General features: G+C 46.6%; 8 protein-coding genes across 8 annotated transcripts; 6 read left to right on the top strand and 2 right to left on the bottom strand.

Annotated features, from left to right (window-relative positions):
- Nucleotides 1-4: 4 nt before the first annotated feature.
- Nucleotides 5-205, top strand: N7478_011607 (uncharacterized protein; the record flags this gene model as incomplete). The annotated part of the gene is made up of 1 exon (XM_056927821.1): nucleotides 5-205. The coding sequence occupies one exon, from the start codon at nucleotides 5-7 to the stop codon at nucleotides 203-205; it is 201 nt and encodes a 66-aa protein (XP_056773548.1).
- A 366-nt stretch (nucleotides 206-571) lies between these two features.
- Nucleotides 572-1,606, bottom strand: N7478_011606 (uncharacterized protein; the record flags this gene model as incomplete). The annotated part of the gene is made up of 1 exon (XM_056927820.1): nucleotides 572-1,606. One exon carries the CDS (start codon nucleotides 1,604-1,606, stop codon nucleotides 572-574), a length of 1,035 nt encoding a protein of 344 aa, XP_056773547.1.
- Nucleotides 1,607-2,921: 1,315 nt separating this feature from the next.
- N7478_011605 (cobalamin-independent methionine synthase II family protein) lies at nucleotides 2,922-4,203 on the top strand (the record flags this gene model as incomplete). The annotated part of the gene is made up of 2 exons (XM_056927819.1): nucleotides 2,922-3,180; nucleotides 3,236-4,203. 2 exons carry the CDS (start codon nucleotides 2,922-2,924, stop codon nucleotides 4,201-4,203), a joined length of 1,227 nt encoding a protein of 408 aa, XP_056773546.1.
- A 601-nt stretch (nucleotides 4,204-4,804) lies between these two features.
- N7478_011604 (uncharacterized protein) lies at nucleotides 4,805-6,801 on the top strand (the record flags this gene model as incomplete). The annotated part of the gene is made up of 2 exons (XM_056927818.1): nucleotides 4,805-5,466; nucleotides 5,541-6,801. The coding sequence occupies 2 exons, from the start codon at nucleotides 4,805-4,807 to the stop codon at nucleotides 6,799-6,801; spliced, it is 1,923 nt and encodes a 640-aa protein (XP_056773545.1).
- A 3,022-nt stretch (nucleotides 6,802-9,823) lies between these two features.
- On the bottom strand, nucleotides 9,824-10,593 carry N7478_011603 (class I glutamine amidotransferase-like protein; the record flags this gene model as incomplete). Its single annotated transcript, XM_056927817.1, has 2 exons — nucleotides 9,824-9,948; nucleotides 10,002-10,593. The coding sequence occupies 2 exons, from the start codon at nucleotides 10,591-10,593 to the stop codon at nucleotides 9,824-9,826; spliced, it is 717 nt and encodes a 238-aa protein (XP_056773544.1).
- Nucleotides 10,594-11,327: 734 nt separating this feature from the next.
- N7478_011602 (alkene reductase) lies at nucleotides 11,328-12,527 on the top strand (the record flags this gene model as incomplete). The annotated part of the gene is made up of 1 exon (XM_056927816.1): nucleotides 11,328-12,527. One exon carries the CDS (start codon nucleotides 11,328-11,330, stop codon nucleotides 12,525-12,527), a length of 1,200 nt encoding a protein of 399 aa, XP_056773543.1.
- A 943-nt stretch (nucleotides 12,528-13,470) lies between these two features.
- On the top strand, nucleotides 13,471-15,390 carry N7478_011601 (fungal specific transcription factor domain-containing protein; the record flags this gene model as incomplete). Its single annotated transcript, XM_056927815.1, has 1 exon — nucleotides 13,471-15,390. One exon carries the CDS (start codon nucleotides 13,471-13,473, stop codon nucleotides 15,388-15,390), a length of 1,920 nt encoding a protein of 639 aa, XP_056773542.1.
- A 4,788-nt stretch (nucleotides 15,391-20,178) lies between these two features.
- Nucleotides 20,179-25,218, top strand: N7478_011600 (non-ribosomal peptide synthetase; the record flags this gene model as incomplete). The annotated part of the gene is made up of 3 exons (XM_056927814.1): nucleotides 20,179-20,201; nucleotides 20,342-21,154; nucleotides 21,207-25,218. 3 exons carry the CDS (start codon nucleotides 20,179-20,181, stop codon nucleotides 25,216-25,218), a joined length of 4,848 nt encoding a protein of 1,615 aa, XP_056773541.1.
- Nucleotides 25,219-25,942: the final 724 nt, after the last annotated feature.

Raw genomic sequence — 25,942 nt, 5'->3', positions numbered from 1 at the left:
GAAAATGGCACGTTTGAACCCTGGAAGCGGGGAGGAAAGAGGAGAAGAAGCGGTCGCAGTGGATGATGCGATTCTCCGCACTTTATCGTTATCGGGACAAAGCGTGACCGCCTTAGGCACAACCGAGGTCGATCTTTCTATGGTCAAGAGCCAAGTATCCAAGCAGTTCTTATATACTAGTATGACACAATTTGTGACTCTATGAGAGTCCCAAGGTTTTATACTACTGTTCAATATGGAAAGAGCTTGCTGGTGGGAGATCTGTGTGTAATGTGTTATTGTACGACGAGCTCTGAGCTTATAGACCTGAGGATGTACTAGATAGCGAAAACATTGGAACAGTATGATATTCTATCATCTATAATACTTTACTTACTTGGAATTTGACAGAATTTCTGGAGAGACGATAATGCTGCTATAATCAAGAAAATCATCCCCAATCTCTTCCAAGTCCGATCAATATAGATACTGCACAACGCCGAACCAACATTGAAATGGGATAGTAGCTACTAGATAGCTAATAAATACACAAAAATGAACAATTTCCCACTAGGCGCACAGTACACAGTTTTCATTCTTCATCAACCTCCTTCCTGCAACTCCCCAACTCGGCGTTGGCAATAAGCCTTGATTTCGTTTGCTTGATATTTCGCAGTAATTCATTCTCCAGATATTGGAGTGTTAATCTTTGGTTCTTTGTGCGCTCTCGTAAACAGACCCATGCATCAGCAGACAAAAGATTCTCCCCCGGCTGCTCGCTGAATATCTCCGTGGTTCGCGTACGAGATGCAAGTCCCCGAGGATAGCAACGAAAGGTGAAATATCGACTCTTTGGTGGAACATGTGTAGTGTTAACTTTCTGGGGCCATTCCAGATGATTTTCATCAGTCGCAGCTAATGCCAAAGGATTGTTTGGATGAAGGACGTCTTCTCTATCTCGCACTATCCACGTAGTGGCTCGACTTGTGGACTTTTGTTTTTCTCGCGCGGCTCCTTGCTGTATCTTCATACAGCCCTCTGACTTTACCGGTCGCAGAACGAGATCCCAGGTCTTTCGATCTCGCTTGCGCTTCATGGGCGAGCGACTCGTTTCGCTCACATCACAGCTCCTCTGTCCTCCATTTCTTGACTCACGTTCAATATGGTCGGGGGGTTGTCTGGATTCATGTTCGTTACCTCCAGATTTTGCAAGTTTGAGATAATACTCAAGACTTTGGCCTTCTGGATATTTTTCGCTCATGACACAAGGCCGTGCATCCATAAAGTACTCGTACGCGAGAGGTAGGTTGTTGCGTTCAATTTCCACACGACCCATCCAGTAATGGCATCTAGCGATGCTGATTTCATCATTGAGATTAACCGTAATGCCCATTGCTCGCTCGATTTCCCTCTTAGCCTCACCAAGAATACCGCGGGCAATATGCTCTATCGCATCTGCGAGTATAAAGGAAACTTGCAGCTGGTCAAGTCGGTGTGCAAGATCCGTTGAGGCTTCAGGCGATTTCGATGATAGAATTGGCTTCATAGTCTCTGATTTTCGCTTCTGGGACTCAAGAAGATGAATCTTCATGCCTTGGAGATCCTCAGAGAGTTGCAGAACTGGCATATCCTGGTAGTATTCGAGCTCAGATTGAGATATTGATAGTTCCAATGATGGTGCTATTATGCTATCATTATTTTCGTGACTGTCCGAATGGTCGTCAGCTTCTAACCATAAGTCTAACCACGAGTCGGGATCTAATTGGACTCTTGTATCTGACATTACATCAGACATCTTAAGAGGAAATAAGAGACTTATTATAGGGAAGGGTTGTTGGCTGGCGCTAATTATTTTCAAATGTTCTAAATGCGGGAAGTTTCTGACTCGCTATATATAACATGTACTATGTTTAATGAGCAAAATTGCAACAGAGCTCTTCTTTTTGGAGCTTCAAGACGAAACAAAGGCTGAGACAACACAAGTAGCCATTTTGTTTATGGAATAATGATAAAGAAATGGGCGTAAAATAAATTGAAACAATAAATGTCTTGGAGCCCTGTCTATAAAGAAATAGTGGCTTTCAAAGATTAAATTTGCTACTATAGAGGAGACTATGGCCTAATTGCTTTGTTTTCCAATAACTAACATTAGTACTATAGCTTCCAGATTTATTTTCTGACTGATGCAGGAATCTAGGTTAGAGATCATGGGTCACCTTCAAGTTCGGTCGGAATCAAGACAGCTATAAACTTCTTGTGTCAAGATTAATATAGAATTTGTCTCGCGGAGCTTGATTCTTGATTCTCCAAGCGTTCCAACAATTAGTCCCACGACTCCCGTATCTTTTTGAACTTGTATAGAGTATTCTAGGATTTTTGAATACATAATGAGTGTTTGATACACCTACTAGTAGTTTTGTGGAAAGTCACGGTCTCATCTCAGAAACTCTTGAAGCTCTCAGGCTTGTACAAGACTTAAATAGTGTACAAATTAACCTTCGAACCCCCATAGCCCCACATTCTCCAAACTCCGAATTCTAAAATTCCACGGCTGCGACACATCAGTCACAATCATACACAACCTGAGATTCAAAATCCGTATCATCTTTGGAAGTATTAGTTCCTGGTATTTCTAGTTCTCCGTATATTGAATGACCGGATAGAATCATCGCCTTGATGGGCAAATGCGATCGGGTCAAGTCTACTATCATCTTGACCCCACGTCAGACATGCAGAGCCCCATATGGAGAGCCCCACAATACTGTAGACCCCTCCACTTGAGCACCACATTTGCACACTTCGTTCTCTCTAGCTGTTCTTCCGTCCACATTTGTTTCACATTCTGGTGTTCTGAATTTGTAATATCCTCTGATAAGGTAGTCTACATATCTGAACACTATCAACGAACTTTCTACAATTGTCTTTATCCAAGATCAACCGCCATGGTGACCAAACTTCATAACGCCCCACCCTTCCGGGCTGAACATATGGGGTCTTTGCTTCGCCCCGATAATCTTCTAGAGGTCCGGGCCAAAATCCGTGATACCGGTATCTCTGAAGAGGTAGCGGGTCTCCACAATGTTGAAAAAGAGGCCGTCGGCGATGTGGTCAAGATGCAGCGTGAGCTTGGTTTAAAGGCGGTTTCGTCTGGTGAATACAACCGAACTCGCTTCTGGGGTCTCATGTGGGATGAGTTCGAAGGTAATTTCATTCTATGCTGTTAATAATATCTCTCTTATTCTGACTGTAATTATAGGAAGCGTCCGTCTACAGGACGCAGATGCCTCGATGTTCCGCCTATACCACCCTGACGTCGTTAGCTTGATTGAGAAGGACCGGAAGGTTATGCCTGGTGATTCTGTAATTGCTGGCTCAAAGCTATCATGGAGCCCATCTCAATCATTATCAAATCTGCACGAGTTGGAACTAGTACAGCAAGCGCTTCCAGAGAGCGAGTGGAGCGATATTAAGCTCACAATGATCACACCCGCCTGGTTCCATATGCGTTACAAGCAAGGCAAAGCTTACACCCCCGAGGCGTACTCGAACGACGCTGAGTACTTTCAAGGAGTTGCCGCGGTGTACCGTGATGAGTTGAATGCGCTGTATAAGGCTGGCCTACGCAATGTGCAGTTCGATGACCCGGGTATGGCGTACTTCTGTTCCAAGGACTTCCGCAAGGGATGGGAGGAGGACAAGGACAACATTGGAACTGTAGAGGACTTGTTGGACGCATATATTCAACTATACAATGACTGCCTTAGTCAGGTCCCCGCCGATATGCACACAGGAATTCACCTATGCCGTGGAAACTTCATCGGGGGACGCCACTTCTCCGAGGGTTCCTATGATATCATTGCCAAGAAGCTGTTTGAAAACCTCAACGTCAATACTTTCTACCTTGAGTATGATACCGAAAGGGCTGGTGGCTTTGAGCCTCTCAAGTATCTCCCTAAGAACAAGAATGTCGTTGTCGGTGTGATCAGCACGAAGCTGCGCGAGCTGGAAAACAAGGACGCGATGAAGGAGCGTATTTACAAGGCTGCCGATTTTATTGCCGCTGGAGGTGGCGAGACCCGCGAAGAAGCCCTGAAGCGCGTCTGTATTAGCCCACAGTGTGGCTTCAGTACCCATGAAAGCGGGTATCCTCTATCCCTGGAGGACGAAAAGAACAAGCTGAAGCTCGTCCGGCAAATTGCGGATGAGATTTGGGGACAGCCTTAGTTGGCGTACACATCTCAAAGTTTGCACACCATCTGTTACATAAGGTTACTCAGAACCCTGCGACATTTGGCAGTTTTCCTATAAATTTCAACAATGATGAGAAACCTTCTTAGTACAATGCAACACATACCCGGGGCTATCATGATATGAGCGCTGGCGCAATTCAACAATGTTTAAATTATCCATTTACTCTTCATTGTCTATTCGAAAGCCAATAAAAATGTAAGCCACTGGCCATGTCTAATATAGTGTTCGGCTGAGGCTGAGGCTAAGAAAAGTGAAGGAAGCTATTACGCATCTTCTTTTCGACTTCCGCCGGCGTCCGTGTAGGTGGATTCAATACATTCACCCGTGGACTTAATACATGTAATACATCCATCAAATTATCAATGTCTATGGGTATGTAGTAAGTTAAACCGATAAAAGATTCAGCAATTTGAATTCCATCCGGCCGTATATCCGGACATTTGAAGGCTTCTGTGATTACTTTACGTCATGAATACATAGGAAAAGCAGACCTCAGGAAGCTCGGGTCGACTTTTAGGCAAATTTACTTAGCAGGTTATTTCTTACAACTCAACCCAATTCATTAACTTTTCAAATGGGTGTGAAGCCTCGTACAGATCGCCCGGTCACTGTCATCGGTGGAGGCGTGTTGGGCCGTCGCATCGCGTGCGCTTTCGTGGCTGCTGGATATCATGTAAACGTTCGGGATACATCTCCGGAGGCACTTGAGGCTTCCGTGAAATACATTGATGCACATAAAGAAGAATATTTCATGATGCCACGGATTTCCAAGGAAACAGAAGAAGCATGCAGCGCCAATGAGGAACCCACTGATAAGGAACCGATCACGTCTATTACCAAGATAGATCTCGAAGCTTACACCCATGCCCCATTTGGTACCTGCAAGACTTTCACGGATATTCAGACTGCAGTCTCTAATGCATGGCTAGCTGTTGAGGCCGTTCCCGAGAAGCTAGAGCTCAAGATTGATATCCTTGCCGAGCTTGATGCAGCCGCCCCAGCGGATTGTATCTTGGGGTCAAATACCTCATCATACAAATCTAGCTTGCTTATCTCAAAGGTTTCAAAAGAGCGCCACAAGCGCGTTCTTAACCTTCATTTTGCATTGCTTCCAGCCGTTCGCATTGTCGAATTGATGACCAATGGCGAGACTGATCCCGAAATATTTCCATATCTTGAGAATATACTGGGGGAGTGCGGGTTATTGCCAGTTACTGCTCGATGTGAATCAGCTGGGTACGTATTCTGGGTTATTGGTCTTGGATTCAGAGGAAAGTTTGTGGATGATCTAACAGTGTAATGCCACTTAGATTTGTTTTCAACCGACTATGGGCGGCAGTCGAGCGCGAGATAATGCATATTCTTTCAGGCGGAGTTAGCCACCCAAGTGAGATTGATCTCCTCTGGGAGCACATGTTTAAAAATGGACCTCTCCCATGCCAACTCATGGATCAGGTTGGGCTGGATACAGTCGCCTGTATTGAGGATACCTATGTTAAGGAGCGAGGTCTCAACGGTGCAGCGACAGTCGATTGGTTACGACGGGAGTATATTGAGCAAGGCCGATTGGGGAAGAAGAGCCAGAAAGGTGGGCTGTACCCACGTCACGTCCGGTCTTCGACAGCTGAAGCAACACCGACCAACCCGCATACCGCTGCTAAGGACATATATGTTCTGGATGTAGGCTTAGGGAGCAACAGCAAGGATGTATCCCAAGTTCATTCAAATGGCAAAATCCTGCGCTTGAATCTAGCAACAGAGAAGTTAACCCATGTTGTTGTTGGGCAGAATTTGCCGGATGGAATTGATGTCTCGCTCGCCAAACAGAAGATTTTTTGGACAAACATGGGTCGCAGTACAGCAGCATGCGATGGTTCGGTGTGGGCCACAAACTTGGATGGTAGCAAAACTGGGTGCTTAATACCACCAGGTAAGGTACATACCCCGAAACAGATTGCAGTTGTCGAATCGAGGGAACAAGTCTACTTTTGCGATCGGGAGGGAACCAGCGTACATTGTTGCAACTATGACGGTAGCAACCATCACGTATTGGTGCAGCGACATGTGGACCAGGACACAACACTTTTGGACCAAATGATCCTTTGGTGTGTTGGAATCGCCATCGATGCGGAGCGTGGTTTGATGTATTGGACGCAGAAAGGACCAAGCAAGGGTGGTCGAGGAAGGATCTTCTGTGCAGGCCTCGGGCTTCCTGATGGAGAAACGGCGGAAAATCGATCCGATATTCAGCTCATCTTCGATAATTTACCAGAGCCAATTGATATAGAGGTTGACGGCGAGACACAAACCATCTACTGGACAGATCGTGGTGAGCATCCTATAGGATGCGCGCTGTATCGGGCGTACGTGGGTGGAGAAACCATTGATATGGAAAGAGTAATCTTGGCGCGTCATTTCAATGAGCCCATTGGATTAAAACTGGATAAGGTCAACAATATTGTGTATGTGTCAGATCTCGGGGGGAGTCTATATTCCGTGTCCTTGGAGGATGGATTGAAGGTTGAGCTGGTACGTAACGATGGATGTTTTACAGGGCTCACACTGGTATGATCTTGAAAGATGATAGTATTCATGTGACATAATCATTTGATATGGGATGGACAGCATCTGTGCAATATAAATACACCTGGGCATATATTGATGTTCACTGTTGTGTACACAAGTAGCAACATGGCTGATTTACCCACGTGCACCTAAACGCGGCGAGCATCTCGGAATAGCGTTTCCCCGTTTCCCCAGCTCCCCTTCCCGCCTCCAAATCAACATCGACGTCAACAACCTTGTTGGGCTCCAAGGCTCGCTGAGAGAAACGTGGGAATGTCTGTCATAAGAGGGTATTCGCTTGTCTTTGGTTGCAAGTGCAGATCTCAGGATATCCTGAGTGCTATGAATTCAGTTTCTGTTCATCCACGTTGGCTTGACTGGGCTCATTGGTCCTCATGCTATATCAGCGGCTTCTCAATGATATAGTTCAAGACGATGAATGCTCCTTGTCACTTCGAGATGCAATATTATATGATTTTCATCTTGCATGAGCTGCTGGTGCCAGCCGTGCTTCTACATGAGGGTCGAGGGCTTCTAGAGGGGTTAAAGCCGCCAAGGGTGGTTCCTTGCGGACTTGTGGGCGAGGCAGGGGATGTTCTGTGAATAGGACTCCCGACATACAAGATATTGCTTCTTTGATTCTATTCTATATTTCTTCAACAAACGCGATTTAATCGCCAAACACGCGCTTCGAACGAAACCGAGAAAAGTCGCCGAAACAACACATGACGGTCAAATAGAATCACCACCGGGAACGACATGAACCGGACCGAATCAAACCGCCAAATGACAGCAGCTTGTCAGCGGATACCGATACACCCGATGAAACATCGCCTGCGCCAAACTTGCATTTTATGCGGCCAATTCGCCAACGAAAGAAACTCCCCAATATCCGACAGACCAAAGGAAGGAATGGAAATGGAAAATCGATTGAGAGGAAATGGCAATGTACTCGGTGCATTCTATGTCTACATGTATAGTAGCTTTCAGACAAACGGTCTTGAGGACGAGATGGGAAAGATGGATGTGATATAGTAGGGGGCAACTTACTTTCAAGATTACCTATCATGCATTTATGTTCTCATCTGATTCCGAGCGCCTGTGTATTGAGTATCCAATAAACCTTGGTAGTAGCATTGAAGCTTTTAAGTACACCTGAGCACTTCTTAAGCAACTTGAAAACATGATTGAAGTTCAAGTGTCCGCGGGAATAATGCGGCAGGCCATGACTTGAAGTTGAGTTTAATCATAAATTGTAAAGAATGTCTCAGGCTCTAACGTCCATGATGTAATAACATTTGAAATTGATTCTTGAACAGAGCTGGATTTCGAAGACTTAGTACTAAGCAACATATTGGTAGAGACATTTACAGGGACTGTGACTTGGCCAGGCCACTTAGGATTGGACTGCAAGGCCGAGCCGACAGGGTGGATGAAATTTCAGGAGATGGATTCGGTGGTGAGTCAATCCCAAGATTCCTGGTTGGATTTCGTCCGGCTCTCCGTGAGTCGTCGTGGGAATAATAGTAACGTGATATAGTATAGTACTAGGTTCGGACAGGGTGTGTATCCAGTGAAGGGAACTGGCTGGGGCGGGCTGTTTCCCGGATCAGGCGCAAGCCGGGGTGCGAACAATCACAAAACACGGAGATGATCAGATGCCCAAAGTGTGATGCTTCGTTGGCGAAACGCTTGAATTTGCCTGTCACGATGGCTCCTGGAGGCTCCGCGGTGGTGGCTTGGTGGTCCCCAAGCGCTAATCAGGGTCGGCAAGAGATCAGGCAGCGGCGCTTTGATATACGACGGCTAATATGACCCAGGAAATTGTAAGGTCCTGGCAAACCACATTGGCAAGTGTACGGCGATAGGGGAGGATGCTACAGTTGAGCATTTGGTGGCGGCGTGTACATGGTGTCCAACATTGGATGGGAAACAATGGAAACAATTTGACGGGGGTGGTTGTCCTAGTTGATCACATCTATGTGCAGAAGTGTTTCGTGGTGACGTTGCTTTCCTCTGCCTAACCTCAGGCGGGGATAACTGACTGGCCCTAGATTCAACATAGATGGTTTGATTGACCATGTCTATGAATATATGTGTTTCATGTCGGGGTCCTCTCTGCCCAAGGCAGAGGTAAGCTTCAAGTTGATCGAGCCGATGTTATGGGTAGTCAGGCTAAGTACTATATAAGAAGGCCCATTTCCTGTTGTATCTGATCTTGCATCATCGCAACAAACTTCCTTGGCTATCAGAATATTGAGACCTACTTCCTGACCTACATGGACTATTCTTGTAAGTGCATATCTATATTTATAGGGTGAGGGTGGTACTAACTAAGGTCGATAACATAGCAATGTCATTCCTTCAAGATTATACTACAGAAGTACCGGGGAAGTGGGTGAGAGCAATGGCCGAAAGGAAGTCCAAATGGGTTATGATGTTGTTTTGCGATGAGTTTATCGAGAATCACATCAGAAATATCAACCTCGGCGGGTCGTTTCATTGGTGTGGGTCGGTGGAAAATGTCGTGGCCTCGGAGTTGGAGCATCTGCCATTGCGATTTGTGATCTGCATAAGGGGTGTGGATGCGATCTACGGATCAGTGACGGCGACGAATCAAACAGGGCAACTCTTTCGTAATGAGCGGTTCGCGGTTCGTGAAGAGGTGATGGTTCTGGACCCACCCGGTACCCTGAGAGTGCGATTTATTCTTGTGATATCGAGACGCCCAGATCCTGCTTCTATCTTAGATAGGTCTACATGATTGTTATCACATTTTTGATTGTTCTTAGAGGTAAATATAGAACTTTCAAGGATCATTTTACTTGATTGAATTCGTAACGGGTCCCGTGCACTGCACTTGCAAATTTATACATAGTGTGTGGCGAATAATAAATTAATTGATAGTCAGATTTAGTCTGTTCGCATTTATTCTCACTGGTGCTATATAGTAGCTCAAGCTGCCATTTCGCTGCTCTAATTGTACAAAACCGGCCCTGTATATTTACAAGGTTCCCCCTTTTGTCATTCAAAGCTTGTCAAAAACTTCCACAGCTGCTTCAGCGGTGGAGGCAGCACTGGCAGGGTTTTGACCGGTGACCAATCGTCCATCGACGATGTGGAAGTCATCCCAAATACCGCTTGAGCGTTCGTCTATAGTAAAGTCAGGAAATGAAAAGCGCACTTAGAAAGTGATAATAACTTACAAGTCGCGCCCAACCGTTGAGAAAGCTCCTCCACCATCTCGGTGTGCAATGCCCGCAGTTCACCCATTATGCCCATGGTATTTTCAGCCTCAGTTGTAAACCCAGTGAGTTTTCTTCCCTTGATTATCGGCTCTCCGGTAGCAAGGTCCTTGATATTGGCGAAGATTGCAGGTCCATGGCAAACAGAAGCGACAACACCACCGTTAGCCCATACTTGCTCGGCGATGTGCTGCAGTCCAGTGGCGGTAGGGTAATCAATTAAAGCGGCATGGCCAGCGGAGGCATAAAATAGGCCATACTTCGAGGCATCCAGATCACTAGCCTTGATCATATTGTCGAGCTTCTTTCGGAAGTCACTGTTGGTGTTGGTCCAGGTCTCTAGGTCTTCACCATTGAGAAAGTCGGGTTGCTGGGAAAGCCAGTCAGGTGTGTAGCTACCAGTCTCGGAAGACAAGTCCACTTCAAAGCCAGCTGCCACGAGTACTTTGTAAGGGTGAAGGGCTTCGCTGATGAAGAGGCCGGTTGTCTCCTTGCCGCTGAACAAAGGGGCGCTAGCCGAAGTGACTGAGATAAGGGCTCGACGGGCAGGCATATTGAGAGTTGCGGCTGATAGATTGGGAAAGTGAGGAGAGATTTGGATTTTGTTTGTTGAGATGATACTCTTTCTTTGTTTGGTTTTGATTTTGTGTGTTGGATATTGATCTGATCACGGAAATTAGGGCGCTCTTATACTTGTCCTCTTCATTCTCATTGTACTTGAAGCCGGAGTTGGCTTCGGAGCCGGAGTCAGCTCCGGCTTACTATATAGCATTCTTGAACTCTGCTTTGGTGCTTCCGTAGATAATGCAAACGCCAGGATTCATGATCTCTGCACCATGCGAGTTAGCGCATTATTCATCAACGGAGGTAAGGAGTTCATGGGCTCCTGCGCGCCCAAAAGTATGATCGGAGAAACTCGCATGTGGGGGCCATTGACATTCTCCAGGGCTGACTCCGTGATGCCACTGATGCGGGTGGCGGAGTAACGGAGAGGTGGAGCTCACGCACCAATCAACACTGTTCGACAGCCACTCATGGCACTTGTACAAGGTGCGATTCCGGTACTCCCTCCGGAACTCCGTTAGTAAATGGATCGGATCTTTACGCACAAGGTGCTTTACAACGGGGAGGTATTATCCACCAGCAATATGTGGGTAATAAGGAATTTCGTCAGACTGCTACAAATAGGTCAATTTGGCACCTCTAGAGTCCCTGAGATTCGAACAGATTCGAACAGATTCGAACACAGATCGACTTCCAAGAACATCACACTTCTAAACTCTCAAAATGGGGTCAATCGCAGAATATATTCCATCAGAGACAAGGCTCTTCAAGCCCATCAAAATCGGCCAATATACCCTTCAACATCGCATCGCACTTCCACCTTTAACGCGCCTCCGTAACAATGATGACCATGTTCCCTTGCCGCTCATGGAGAAGTATTATGCCGACCGTGGCTCGACACCTGGGACGCTAGTTATCGCGGAGGCCACTGCAATCTCACACGGCGAAGAAGGCGACTGGAATAATCCAGGGCTAGTCAGCAATAAACAGGTTGAAGGTTGGCGCAAAATTATCAACGCAGTTCACGCAAACAAGTCAATCTTCTTCCAACAAATCTGGGGCATGGGACGAGCCTCTCGACCTGATCTATTATCTCAGCGAGGGTTCCCTTATAGGTCTAGCAGTGCCGTTCCAATGAAGGGGACTGAACATGTACCCCAAGCCATGACCGAAGAAGAAATTCTAGAGACCATCAGATCTTTCGCTGAAACTGCGCAGCGGGCTGTTCTGGCAGGTGCTGATGGTGTCGAGATTCATTCTGCGCATGGATATCTTCTTGACCAATTTTTGACGGCCAGTGTTAATCAGCGTACGGATAAATGGGGTGGCTCCATTGAAGGCCGAGCTCGCCTTACACTCGAGGTTGTAAAGGCTGTTGTCCAGGCTGTTGGTGCCGAAAGAGTGGCCCTCCGGCTCTCCCCTTATGCTGGTTTCCAGGGATCTGAGAAAGCCGACTTCCTGCCGCTATATACTTACATCATTGACGAGCTGAAGAAGATGAATGTGCAATTTGCATATCTCTCTCTTGTTGAAGCGACCGGCGATCCTGGAGCTTTGATTTGGAACGATAAAAACATTCATCAGGGCAAAAGTTTGAACTTCATTCTCGAGTCATGGAACAATTTATCACCGGTTATTGTTGCGGGTGGTTATACCCCTGAATCTGCAGCTTGGGCAGTTGAGAATACATATGCCAAATGGAATACTTTGGTTGCTTTTGGCCGACATTTTATCTCCAACCCGGACTTGGTTTTCAAAATCCGAAATGACATACCGCTGACCCCATATAACCGGCCAACTTTCTACAACGTGAAAGAGTGGTCTGGATATAATGATTATCCTTTCAGTCAGGAATTTCTAGAGGCCCATTCAGATGCTGTACACCCAATGACCAAGGAAGAGGGTCATGGGGTCGATATCTGATAGATTTGAAAATCTTCGCGTGTTTTTATTTGTACTATGATACTACCTTCCTATCTTTATCATTCTTTGTTATAATCCTCGGGCTGCTTGTGGGGTTACCACAGCAGTAATTGCCAGCGGGTCATGATCATCGTACTTAGACTATATCACTGGTAGAAGTGCCAGTGATACCGACCCGTGGACTCGCAGTGGGAAAATTCAAAATAATTATATCTCTTATTCACTGTTTCGATAAGTAAAAACTCACAGTAATCTTTGAATACATCCATCTGGTAAATCGAAGAGATTTGGACCATTACAGAGTACCAGTAGTCCCGTCCGATTGGACAGGTGCTGCTACTCGGAATTGATGGCGATCAGCCAATTAAACTTCGCCTTGGCAATTATATGAGGCTCAGCTATGGGTGCCTGACAAATATGGCATGAACACCCCTACTCCGCTCCCCATTCTCCGCTCCCCACTTCTGCGTTTCGGCCGAACTTGTGCGATTACCACGGAGCATTTGATATTCATGCCCTGATTGACTATGCAAGTTAATGCGCACGGGCTAATGATGGCCCCAGACGGCGCGGAACCTCCAGTGAAGCCCTTGCGAAGGCAGGTCGGTCGTGCGTGTGAGGGATGCCGGGCACGAAGAGCGAAATGTGACAATGACCGCCCTTGTAAACCCTGTCGTCGAAGAGATGAACTGTGCGTGCGAACTGAGTCAGATGAACCTAGGACCCTCAATCAGGCTGTGAGGTATGGTCCCTAAATCATTCACCGACATTCCACTTCGCCTTCTAATATTCCACCTGTAGGGAGGTTGAAAGGTTGAGAAGGCACATCAAACATATTGAAAAAGAGTTGGTCTGGTACAAATCACAAAATTCAACCGAGTTAACTACAAGCTCATCCCGGGCAACACAGTCCCCTGGACAAATATCTGTACCTGGGTTAGACATGTCATCTGCGCGTACTACTCATTCCCCGCCGGATATGAACATATCAAAAAGCCCGATAAGCAATTCCGATCGCTGGTCGGGTTGGCAGGGAATCTGCATCGGTACTGCTCGATCTCCAAATTCATCGTGGTATGGACCTTCATCTCTCTTTTACTTCATTGGACGCATGAACAACTATTTGGGTGCAATCCTACAACAAACCCAAATGTCAAACCAAATGGTTCTTCACAACGTTTCAACTGCGTTATTGAATGGCACAAATGATGCCAATCAAGAAAATGACCCAGCTCGGCAAGCCGCCCTGTCTGCGGAAACCTCATTTACAGCTGCAGAGTTTCTGAGTCAAACCCAAGAAGAATATTTTTTGGAACTATTTTGGAAATCTTATCATACATGCCTATTTCCTATTGTTAACGAGGCTGAGTTTATGGCTCATTATCGGTCACTATGGGTCGTTTCTGGAGATAAAAGGAAGCCGTGTGGGCTTGTCGACATCATGATCGCCCTATGCATGCAGTTCGGTGTTCCACAACTGTCTCCCGAGCAAAAGAAAGCTTTGATCGATGGTGATCCCAGTGTTGCCGGTCGTGGATATTTTCGCCGTTGTCATCAAATCGTTACATACCAGCTTGAAAGCCCCACAATAGCCACGGTGCAGGCCCTTATGCTGTGCTCTATCTATCTTTGTAATGGCTCGTTTCAGAACATGTCTGCTGCTATGGCTGCCCTTGCTGCAAGAGCGGCTTATGTTATTGGACTACATGTTGCTCCTTTGCCTACGTTACCCGCGCCGGAGCGTGAATTAAAGAAGCGACTATGGTGGGCTTTATATGAACTTGACGCTAAAATTGGCATGAAGCTTGGTCGACCGTTTCTTGTCCATCGTTCTACTACTGAACCTCAGCTGCCTGGGGACCAGCCTGAAGTTGCAATGGATTCCGGGTCTCATCTAGCCCCCATAGGTGCAAACAAGACATGGCTCAGCTTCCACCTTTATCACTCAACGCTTTTCATTACTGTACGCGAACTACACGAAGCATTTTACGAGCGAGATCTAAACTTGACGCCAGGACAATTCATATGGGATGACCCCCAAGCTTTAGCATCGCATGCTGAGTTTATGCAGCTTCAAACAAGTAGTCTCGCTCAATGGGCCGATGAGGTCCCTGGTGTACTCAAGACAAAGCGGCAAGATAATGGCATTCCTTTCTCTACAGACGGAACGAAACTAGATATTGAGCCATTTGCACCAATATGGCTCCAGCGGCAGCGCCTCAACCTAGAATTAATATACCACACGCTATCGGCCAACATCTATCGACCTTTCATCTCCTTCGGTGCAGGCTCTACTTCCGCCATGGTGGACCAGTTGACCTCTAAATGTGTTCTCCATTCCATGGCACTCACCAATATCATATACCAAACTTTATCCTCAACTACTATTCTCGATTGTTGGCATGAAGCATTTCAATGGCAATGGAATGCATCCATGGTCATCGTAGGCTTTGTACTGGCCTACCCCCATGCTGCATTGATACCGGAGGCTCTCAAAGCTATTGATCTATGTGTTGCTGTTTGCGAAATGTTTGGTGATCGATTTTCTGTTGCGAACAACGCAGCACTTATTCTGCGCAGTCTCGGCCCAAAGATTAATTTCTTGCTGCAGTACCACTCAGAAATGCATGTGCCGATACAAGAATCTGAATTTGTTGGGGGTTTTTCTGCAGAAGATACAACGAAATCCACGGCTGGTACGGAATGGCTCGATCGTCTCATGGGCGGGTCTTCTGAGATGGATAACTCTTTTATGATGCCAATGCAGGACGTGTTCCAGATGGCTTATTCTATTGAGCAGTGGAGTGCGTTGGATACATTGCTACCAACCACGGAAGGGGACTTATGGAATCTGCAGACATGAGGAGCCTTGTCAACCCAACCTGACGCATTATGAAGTACTAAAACTTGAAGCTTGGAATATACGTAGCGGAGCATTTGATCGGGCTATAAAAACATACTAATCTAAGATTTAAGCCGCATCCAGCTACATGGATAGATATTTCGTTTGATCAAGGAATAGAACGTGGAAATATTGAATAAAAAGAGAAATGCAAAGAGAACGAAAAGGTCCTGGTTCGCAAGACCCGGAATATGAACCAGAGATATTGGGTCTCTAGATACATATCTTTCGCAGCGGCTCCAGGACAGGAAATGTGTTTCGCGGTCGCGTGTCTTTTTCCCATTTTTCCCATCTTCTTTTTTCAACATGCTGCCATCGAAAGACCCCGTGTTGAATCTTCATCCATAATTCAGGCTAATGTAAATCGGCAGCCCGTGGAAGGATCAATGGGCGGAGTCCGCTCGGCTCGGGATTTGCTCAGCCTGGTTCTTTCCCTGCCAAGACTACCAATATTGAGTCTTTGTGGGTCTCTGCTCCCACCTACAAAAACCCAAAAATTGTGTCCCTCCCATGCAAACCAAGGAAATATCGTGCAACCAAAATTGGTGAACCACAGATAGGACTTTAATTACCATAAAATCATCACAATTGGCCAGAAATGTTTACTCGAAATAGATTACCCCAATGACCTGGCATGGAGAGGGATTCCAGAAGGTTGGACCGTGCAACCACAACGAACCACAACGTGGTACTATTAGATAAGAAACTTAGTTACATAGGCAGACCCATGTTCCACATCGTCAAACGCCATCATGTTTACTTGTACATTGATTTCTGTTCAATCCTGTAATTCACTCTAGTAAAAGAGCGATTGCAGGACAAGCCATGGAGTCGATTCTTACAATATGAGAGTGTTCAGTGGCCGCCACTGGTGGGTGAGGTAGTACGTTGGTTCAAGTCCACTCTCAATATGATAGTATTGACATGCCACGACCGTGCCAATTCAACATTTTGAAGATGCAGACCGAGTATATTTTGGCCCCATGGCGATGGTATAGAATAGTATCAAGCTGGACACAAAAGTCCGTCTCTGTTTTGGATTCCCAAAGCATGGTGGCCAAAGCTTGCGAGTAGTTGGGCGTAAACCTTGTATTATGAAGTGGCCATACAAAATCGAATAATATGTCAGCCTGAAGACGGCGATTGCCAAAAAGGTGATAGGATCGCAGAGTCAGAGGCTTCTTGTCTCCACGGTGCACAGAGTGCTTGTAAAAGCTTGAAACTTTAGGCCGGATCTTGTCCGAATGGTGTGTAGTAGGATTTTTGAAGGATCTAGCCTGCATGGAGTGTGAGAATTGCTTCTCTTGTGGGCCTAGATCTTGTTCACCTAGACCAGCAGCTGAAACTGCCTATACCAAATGCTCCACCTTTGAGATGCTTCCCAATCCTTCTGTTTCTGCTCATTATTTTTTCGATTATTCTCGTTTCTTGTTTTTATTCTTATTTATTCATTTTTGGATTTTTTTCTGAAATTCGAGGAAATTATCATAATACTATTTTTACTATCTCAATTTCCCTCGTTGTCCCCACAAGTTCGGGGCCGGAAGGAGTGTATGAGAGTAGTAGGGCTGAACAACCTTGAAAGCAGTATGTTATGGAGACCTACGCATTTATGGCCGTAAGTGATATTTAATACCGATTAAGGGCTACTATGCTTGGAATAAGTGGTACACTTTGAATGATTACGGAACACCCCGTGGGCAAAGGTCCCCGGGGCCGATCCTTCAAACTTCAAGTTCAAGTTCAAGTTGGGCCCACTACCAGAACTATTCAGTATATACCTTCACATATTTGCATACATCAATTGATATTATGAATGTATTTCTTTGGTTGGGAAATTTCAACTGGGTCAAATTGTCAACTCAAAACTTCAAGTTCTCAGTAAGCTATTTTGGATATAAGTGTTTGGCCTGTTGATTGGGACCGTTGATTTAAGGGCTCATGATTAATACGCGCTCGGGTTATTGTTTCTAGTTTCTTCCATGGACGACCTAGCCTTAGATTTTATCGCCTATTCCATTAATATGTTGACAGTGAGACCTGATATCATGTTGAACCAGGCACACACCCCTGGACATTTGGCCCCGCACCTCTATTCCTATTATGTATTGCTTATGTACGCAGGGTATATGTTTTGCCATCGCTGACGAGAATCTTCTCACTAACCTTGGAAGCAAATAAGATCAGAGTCCCATCCAGGCCCCCACCTATATGTGTAGACTACGATTCAGACGACAGGCAGATTTCACATAAACCTAAAGATATCGTAATGCGATCCTGCAAGTCACTTTTTCGAAGCGCTAAATCTTAAATACGAAGTAACGCGAGAGGGAAATTGAAAGCTTTCGCTAGCGACCTTGCCGATTCTTTTAGGAGCATCTGATAAGATGCGTACTCGCTCCACTTTGGCGCAGATCTGCGTCAGTTAGGGAGGGCGATCCTACCCATCTTTGTACATCTCCGAAGAATCTAGTTAGACTAGTAAGATCCTCGTGTAGATTGCCATTTCACGTTTAATTATGGCGTGAAACTCGTATAATGCAGGATAGCGCGCACAGTTATTCCGTCCAGATCCACATATGATAAAATTAAATAATTCATAAACTTGCAACACGAAAAGGCGTTTTCCTTCGCAGCGTGGTCGGCGGCAACGTTTTCCCAGATTTTACCGTGGATGATAGTGGGTCTAGACTACTTCGCCAAGAACAAAAACCCGGTTTGTTATCACAACGTTGCTTGCCACCATACAAGTAGATCTTCAAACGGCAAATATCATCAAGAGAGTTGGAGAAGCCTTCTGATGGCGAAGAATCTATGTAGAGTGGGTGAGCACCGAAAAAACCGCTTCTCCATGGTACTATCACCACGGCATGACACTTATCGTCTCCGTCCCCATCCGGGTTTTCGTTTTGAATATAGATTTTTTTCTCTTCAAGGCATTGACACTGGAATTCACGTTATCTTGGTGCCCCGGCAAAATGGGAAGATATTCGACATTATAAGAAGACCCTTCGGTCCAGCTTGTCTAATTGAGAAAAAGATCGTCCAGTATCCCTGTACATCCGGAGTCTAGCCGGGGAGAATAAATTCATGTGTACAGAACATGAACCAGTCCTACTGACTCTCGGTACGGCGTCTGGTTGGTTAATTTCCCGACCAACAGTCGGCATCCCCCGTGCATAACCTCTGCCGGATTAACCCGGACCATGAAAATCTACCCTGTAACAAGGAAGCACGCCATAAGGTACTTCGGTTCCAAAATTCCTAGGCCCCGTTAGGAACGCCGATCTTTTCGGTCCCGATAAGATGTACGAGTGGGTAGCCGAATTTTAGTCGGCTGAGCCAAGCCGAGCCAAGACACGCCAAGGCGGGTCCTGGCGATCGGCGGAGCCTGCAGTTTGGCATTGATGCAACTCCAACTCGGCGACAATCATCATTGGGGTAACTCGCCGTCGCCTTGTGGAGTCTGTCGAAAGTCCTTCCAAGCTTTGCGTTGATCGCCCTTGATAGTTCCTGAAGAGGGAATCTTTTACTCCGTACGGATGCTCTGAACGAGGTCGGGACCATTCTCCAATTGGGCAGCAGTGCTAATCATGCACTGATGGACAGAATCATCAGGGTCCTCTTCGCTTAACCATACTAGGAAATACATTGGAATCGTCTAAGATCATTCTACGGTTCCAAAGATTACCATCTCCGGCATCGGCCACTCAGACAAAAGAATGTGAGATGTGAGATGTGAGATACGAGCCTGTATACTGCTCAAGGGAGTATAGCTTGTGCTTTGAAATGGGTTGGTTATCCTGCAATTTCGCTTTTTCACCCTGTTTTTATGACCTGGTCTCCCCGCTCGGTTTCATTGTCTCGGCATAGATTGTACGGAGTACAACCATGCATATGCGCCCTAGAACTCAACGAGAAAGGGGCAGTTGCCAAGAGACCCCCCAAAGTTTATCAGATAAAAAAGAATCCACTGTCAAAGACCCACGCGAAATGCAGTCTGAAATCAGCCCTAAGTCGGGGCTGGGTAGTGACGATCTTTCAAAAATGCTGTATACCCGCAGTAAACGCTAAGATAACTATTCGGGTCCTTCAGGTACCACCGGATTGCTTGTGATACCGGTGGATAGAGATGGATTATAGCTTTCATATACGAGTAGCCTTACTTTCTTTAATTGGATTACTATCCTTTCTGTTATTGATTGTGTGTTGCAAGTATAATTTCGCGCGAGAGACACCAACGTGAATAATTCCAACTCAGTGGCTTCTTTTAGAGCAGTATAGGGAAAGTGGGAAACCATGAAACCATGACTAAATAGTGGAAACCGGTGGCCCGTGTCTCTTTTCCACTAATTAATCTCAGGTCTGTATTCCTGGCCAGTCTAGGCGTTGATACTTGACATTTCCGGTAGGATCAACGACACCCGGTTACATTTGGCTCCACGGGGTTGTTTGATTCAGATTAGTTTGTAACTGAAGGATCCGCCAGAGCTGTACAATGGATGATCTTCACCTAGTTCGCCGCTAAACGGAGAACATGGATTCAGAATGGGGCCTGTGATGTAAGGTCCAATCTACAGGTGGGCTTTAGCCGGCCGGTGGGTAGATGGAATTGTGGGTCAATTTTGTTATGAGTAGATGGTCGAAGCCATATAAGTTGAAAGATTCTCGTCTGTTCAGATTGGAGAAATTGATTTTCATAAAAGGTACTTGGCTTTTGAAGGATAAGACTCCTGCCATTGATACATGATGGCGAGTTCGTCTAGTAGTCCGTATGTTTGAACACATTCTTTTCATTCTTCTCGTCTTATTTTTACTCTCTTGTGTTTCGATTGCACTTTTATCTGCCCCTGACACTTTACATTCTACTGCCTGTTCATTTTCTACCCTGTCAAATCTAATTATCCTATAGTCTTGCAGGACAACTTATACAACTTCGAAATGAAGCCTCCCATCCTGACTCTCACTACCGCCTCTCGAATCTCCTCTCCTCCCAAGCCGGTCCTTGGCCAGCTTATAACTTGATTCTCACATTCCAGGACATTTATAAGGCTCTTCCTGAACATCTGAAGGCCAATAATGATGACTCTATTCGCAATTTGCGTACACAAGTCAAAAGAGCCATTCCCAGTATTGGCGATTTAATAGGGACAGAATCCCGAGCAGGCTTGATCGATGCTACCACAGAACGACATCTGACACATGCTGCTATCCGAAAATTTGTGCAAAACTTCCATATCCGTGTTGGCCTCTCCTGTAATAGGAAGCCTCGCGTCGCTGTTATTCTTCCAAATGGTCCTCTCATGGCAATTGCTGTTCTATCATTTGCGAATAGATACACCATGGTGCCGATGGCATCCAACACAGTACCAGAGCAACTACATATGGATATTGAACAAGTCCAAGCAGATGCCATAGTCGCTTTAGATAGTGACATCGGAAAATTGCGTCTTGCTGAATGCAATCGACCTACATTCGGTGTCGAGCAACTGGAAGACATGACTTTCCGAGTTGTTTCAGAACAACATACTTCCGGTGGCTCTGACCTTCCAGCCAACACCAGTGATGATATTGCTATCATTCTTTTCACCAGTGGTACCAGTGGTAACAAGAAGCTGGTTCCCATCACAACATACAATCTTGTCTCTGGTACCATGGCTACCATGGAGTCGGTGGAGTTGACAAAAACCGACACTTGTTTGAATATGATGCCATTGAATCATGTGTATGTTACCCATTCATTTATTCCTAGCTTGAGATTTCACTAACAAGACTAGTGGTGGCATAATTCGGAGTATTTTCTCCCCTCTTCTCGCCGGTGGTGCTACAATCTGCTGTCCCTCTTTTGACCCCAGCATGTTCTGGGACGCCGTGGAAAGCCCCCACATGACCCCCACATGGTATTATGCGACGCCTACCATGCATCAAATGATTCTTGGTGAAGCAAATCACCGTCCAGATGCCGTGAAACAAAGTGTTATCCAGTTCATCTGCAATGCTGGCGCTGGTCTTCCCCCGTCGCTCGCGATGCAGTTGCGTGAAATGTTCCACTGCGTTATCCTCCCAAGTTACGGCATGACTGAATGTATGCCGATTGCCGCACCACCTAAAAACTATACCCTGGATCGACATGGAACATCAGGCCGCATTGTTGGACCCGATGTGGCGATTCTGACAGAGAATGGTGACCATGTTGCGGAGACTGGAATGCTAGGGCATATTTGCATTCGCGGCTCCCCAGCCTTTGAGGGATATCTCACCCCCGAGGGGAAGATCGACGCCAGCACATTCAACGAGTCCGGCTGGTTCGACACTGGCGATCTTGGATATCTTGACGCCGACAACTATTTGTACATCACCGGCCGCAGCAAAGAAGTTATCAACCGTGGTGGTGAAATTATTTCCCCTGTCGAGGTGGAGGATGCCGTGTTGACCGCGGCCAAAGATCCCAGTTCTCCTTTGTACGGTCGCGTCACTGAGACCTTAGCCTTCTCAGTTCCTGATGAAGTCCTTCAAGAGGTGGTTGGTGCAGTCATCGTCACGTCCCCAGGAACCCCAAGGCCAGATCTTCGTCAAGTACATGAAGCACTTCACCCCATCATCCACCAACCAAAATGGCCTGCTTTATTGGTGTACATGGATCGTGTGCCAAAATCAAACAACAAAATTCAACGTATCAAGCTCGCACAACGATTGGCCTTGGAAGCTCTCACCCCAACCACTCCTCTGGCAGATCGACACTATGAGGCTACTTGCCCACCCAACGGAACTCCGCTCAGCGCGTCAATCCCAAAGACTGCATGTGTGATCGACAACAAGACCATTCACTCGGCTATTTGCGAAAAGGCCAATACCAATGAGGTTCACATTCATATCAGCCCTCGTGATGGATTCGCCCAAGCTGTCCTATTCGGCCAGACTCCCGACGACAACAATCTGGTGCCTGGTCATTTCTATGGCGAGCTGGACGGCTATCTCATCCCTGGTCGTATCACGTCGCTTGAGTCTCCAATGCCCGTGGACGCCTACGGGAACCCCGATCAGGCTGCTATTGATGATGCCATTCGTGCGCAGAATTCAGATGGCACATTATCACCTGTACAACGTCGCGTGCGTGAGACATTCGCTACCGCGCTTTCTTGTGCACCGGAGGAAATTTCTGCCTCTACTGACTTTTTTGCTGCGGGCGGCGATAGTCTCAGTGCTGGTCGGCTCGTCTCGCAGCTTCGTCGCGAGCTGGGTGTCTTCCTGGCAGGTGATATCCTTTTCCACCACAGCACGGTCGGTGAAGTCGAACAGATAATCGATGAAGCCATTCAAGTTAAAGCCCTGAGTGGTGACGATGGGGAGGTTGAGCTGCCAGGTTGTGAGAAAACATACAGCAGCACAAACCCCATTCTGCTGCTGCTGCATCTGATTCCAATCACCTTCTTTTTCCCCATGAAGCGTGCCTTCCAGTGGCTTGTATTCGCCTATGTTGTGGCAACGTGCTCAACCATCTTCCCTATTCGCTTTGTCCTCATTGGCCGATTGGTTCTTATTGTTTTGGCTGTTTTGGCCGCTCGGATTGCTGGACATGTTCTCCTCCCCTTGTGTGGTATCACATTCAAATGGCTCGTCATCGGTCGGTATAAGGAAGGAATCTCTCCCATGTGGGGTCCTTACCACACCCGCTGGTGGTTGACCCAAAAGGCGTTACAAGTATGCGGAAAGGGCATGTTCAGTCATTTTGACTGGTCTCGTGCTCTGTTCTATCGTCTTCTAGGTGCCAAAATTGGCAAGAACGTCTCCATTACGAAGACAGCTAAGCTTGGTGAATATGATCTGATCGAAATCGGAGACAATGTCATTTTGGATAACTGCCAGTGTCGTCCCTTTGCTGTGGAGCGCAACACTTCCATGCTTTTGAAGCGCATTCAAATTGGTAAAGACTCTTCCGTGGGCACCAAATCCCTGATTGCCCCAGGGGCCATCATTCCTAATGGTACTTGTATTGGACCGAACTCCTCAAGCTGGGAACTCAAGGATGCGGATGAGTCCAACCGCGACTTACTTACATCTCGCATTCCTAAGCCACACTGGATTCTAAGCCTCTTGATCGTTGAGCCAATCAGAGTAGTTGTCTGGGTGGCTGCTCGTCTTACTTGGATGGGTGGTCTTGTTCCTATGGTTCGCCAATTTCCTGCTCCTGCAGCCGACATGTTCCTCGCTACGCTTGAGTGGTACACCAGCGGCCAGCGAATTGGATACCACATCACCGCAAGGATTTGTCGTGCCATTGGTGGTCCAATTGTGCTTTTCATCACAGTGTTGATTTTCAAGACCCTGTTAGACATTTTCTGCGGTAAGCCCAAGCCTGGGCCTGCCTCTAAGCAGAGCACTCGTCAAAAAGTGCGGGCTGCTGTTCTTGCACAGATCCTACCTTCCGGTGACATTCATGAGCTCACTCGACTAGTTGGTCGTCACTATGAGCTTGTTTCAATGGCAGTCCGTGCTTTGGGTGGAAAGGTTGGCAAGCGTGTCTACTGGCCTAGTGTAGGACCTGCTCTTCCTGATTTTGATCTTGTGGAGATTGGTAACGACGTTGTGTTTGGATCTCGCTCAACCATTATCACTTCAGATGGATATGGCCGAGACCGTGTCGTGATTGGTGATGGTACCATGGTTGGTGACCGTGTCGTCGCTTCTCCAGGTGTTACAATTGGACGCGATGTCATGATTGGGTCAGGAGCTCTACTCCGTCGTAACGGTGACTACCCGTCCAATACTATCTGGACCGGTAGCAAAGGTGGTGATGCTGTACAGTTCCCAACATCTAATTCGACACCTATGTCAACTGCTCCCACCGTTGTTGGAAGTAGCAATAGCAGCACCGACGGTTTCAGTGAAGACGAGAAATCTCCCAACAAAGTGATGGCCGACGAGAAGCAGGCCAGCGCAACTGAGAAAGTCAGCAAAGAACAGGATCTCGTCAAAGATACCTGTAAGCCCTTTGGTCGCGCCTTTTATCGCCATGAGGCGGATTATTACGTTCTTCGCATCTGGCAGATTGTCATCTACTCGGTTTTGTCGGTTGTTATCACTACTGTCTACTGGCTTTGCACAGTCGTGTTCTCCCTTTTGCTCCTCCGTACTTGTCTCCATCACAGCAGTGCGATTGGGTTTACACAAGGTCCTTGGCGGCCGTTTGTCCTGTTCGGTATGCTTGCTTCTATTATTTCGGGAGTCAGTGTTATTCAATCGTTCCTTGCCCTTGGTATCGTTATCTCCATAAAGTGGATGGTTATGGGTCGCCGTATGGAGGGCGCCCACCACTGGGATAAGACCAGTTATAACCAGAGATGGCAGTTCCTTCTCTCTTGCGAGACTTTGATCAAAGACTGCTATGGCGGCTGTGGTCTTTTGCCTCTTATCACCGGGTCTGCCTATATTTCTTGGTATTACCGTCTCCTTGGAGCCAATATTGGAAAAGACTGCGCTATCCACGCCAACGGAACACCCAATGTCTTCTTTACTGAACCTGACCTCATCACTCTCGGTAACCGTGTTGCCGTCGATGATGCTAGTGTGGTCTGCCACTTGAACTCCCGTGGCGAATTTGAGCTGCACCCCTTAACTGTTGGAGATCGGAGCATCCTGCGTGCTGGTTCACGATTGATGTCCGGTGCTTCGATGGGTCAGGATGCATGCATTCTGGAACACACCTTGGTCTTGTCGGGTGACCATGTTGAAGATGGAGGTACCCTTCAGGGCTGGCCAGCTGAAGGCTTCCAAGGAAAGCGCGCTTAAACTTCAAGTTGTTGAATTGATAGATTTTTCATTTTCCTGGTTTTTGGGTCTGTATATATCTGCCCCAGCGCAATTAGATTCAACAAGTTTCAGCAACTATATATAGAATTTTTTGAATGTTTTATGATCATTTTTCTGCCTTTGATCCAGCTACACCTACTAGTATGTATTCTCTTTGATACTATAAGAGCGCAAAAGGTTTCTCGTTGCCACATTGCCAGACAGATACCGGCCGGACACCATGGTGATCAAGTTCTGGCTGACTACTAAGGTCGCACCGAACTTCCATAAATGATTTCAAGCACATGCTTCTTCTTTGTCTTGAAGATTATAGTGCTTTCGTCTAACATTCGTCAAAATCAGTATCTTGCTAACCGGCTGAACCCGCTATCATTACCAAATCCGAATGGATACGTGTACGCGTCTCGCCCAGTGAACGCTAACTAAATGTGTCCTTAACTCCGCCCCGCTCCACCCCACTCGCAATACTATTGATTGATAAAAATGACATACAGTAAATGGAGCTCCCAGTAAATTCCCTCGGGACACTATTGACCGTTTGTTTTTTTCCTTTTTTCTTTTTTTCTTTTTCTCTCTCTATTTCCATGTCCCCAAGACTGATTATATTGTGGCTACGTGCATGGAGCTGCACAGGATCAGCACCTTGCGAGGTCCGATCATCATGTCGACTTACTATTGCCCCACGTAGACCTTGAGCTATTCG

This window comes from Penicillium angulare, assembly GCF_028827245.1.
Source record: "Penicillium angulare strain IBT 27051 chromosome Unknown utg000009l_segment0_segment0, whole genome shotgun sequence".
Classification (NCBI taxonomy): Eukaryota; Fungi; Ascomycota; class Eurotiomycetes; order Eurotiales; family Aspergillaceae; genus Penicillium; species Penicillium angulare.
This window is presented reverse-complemented; position numbering and strand designations above follow the sequence as displayed.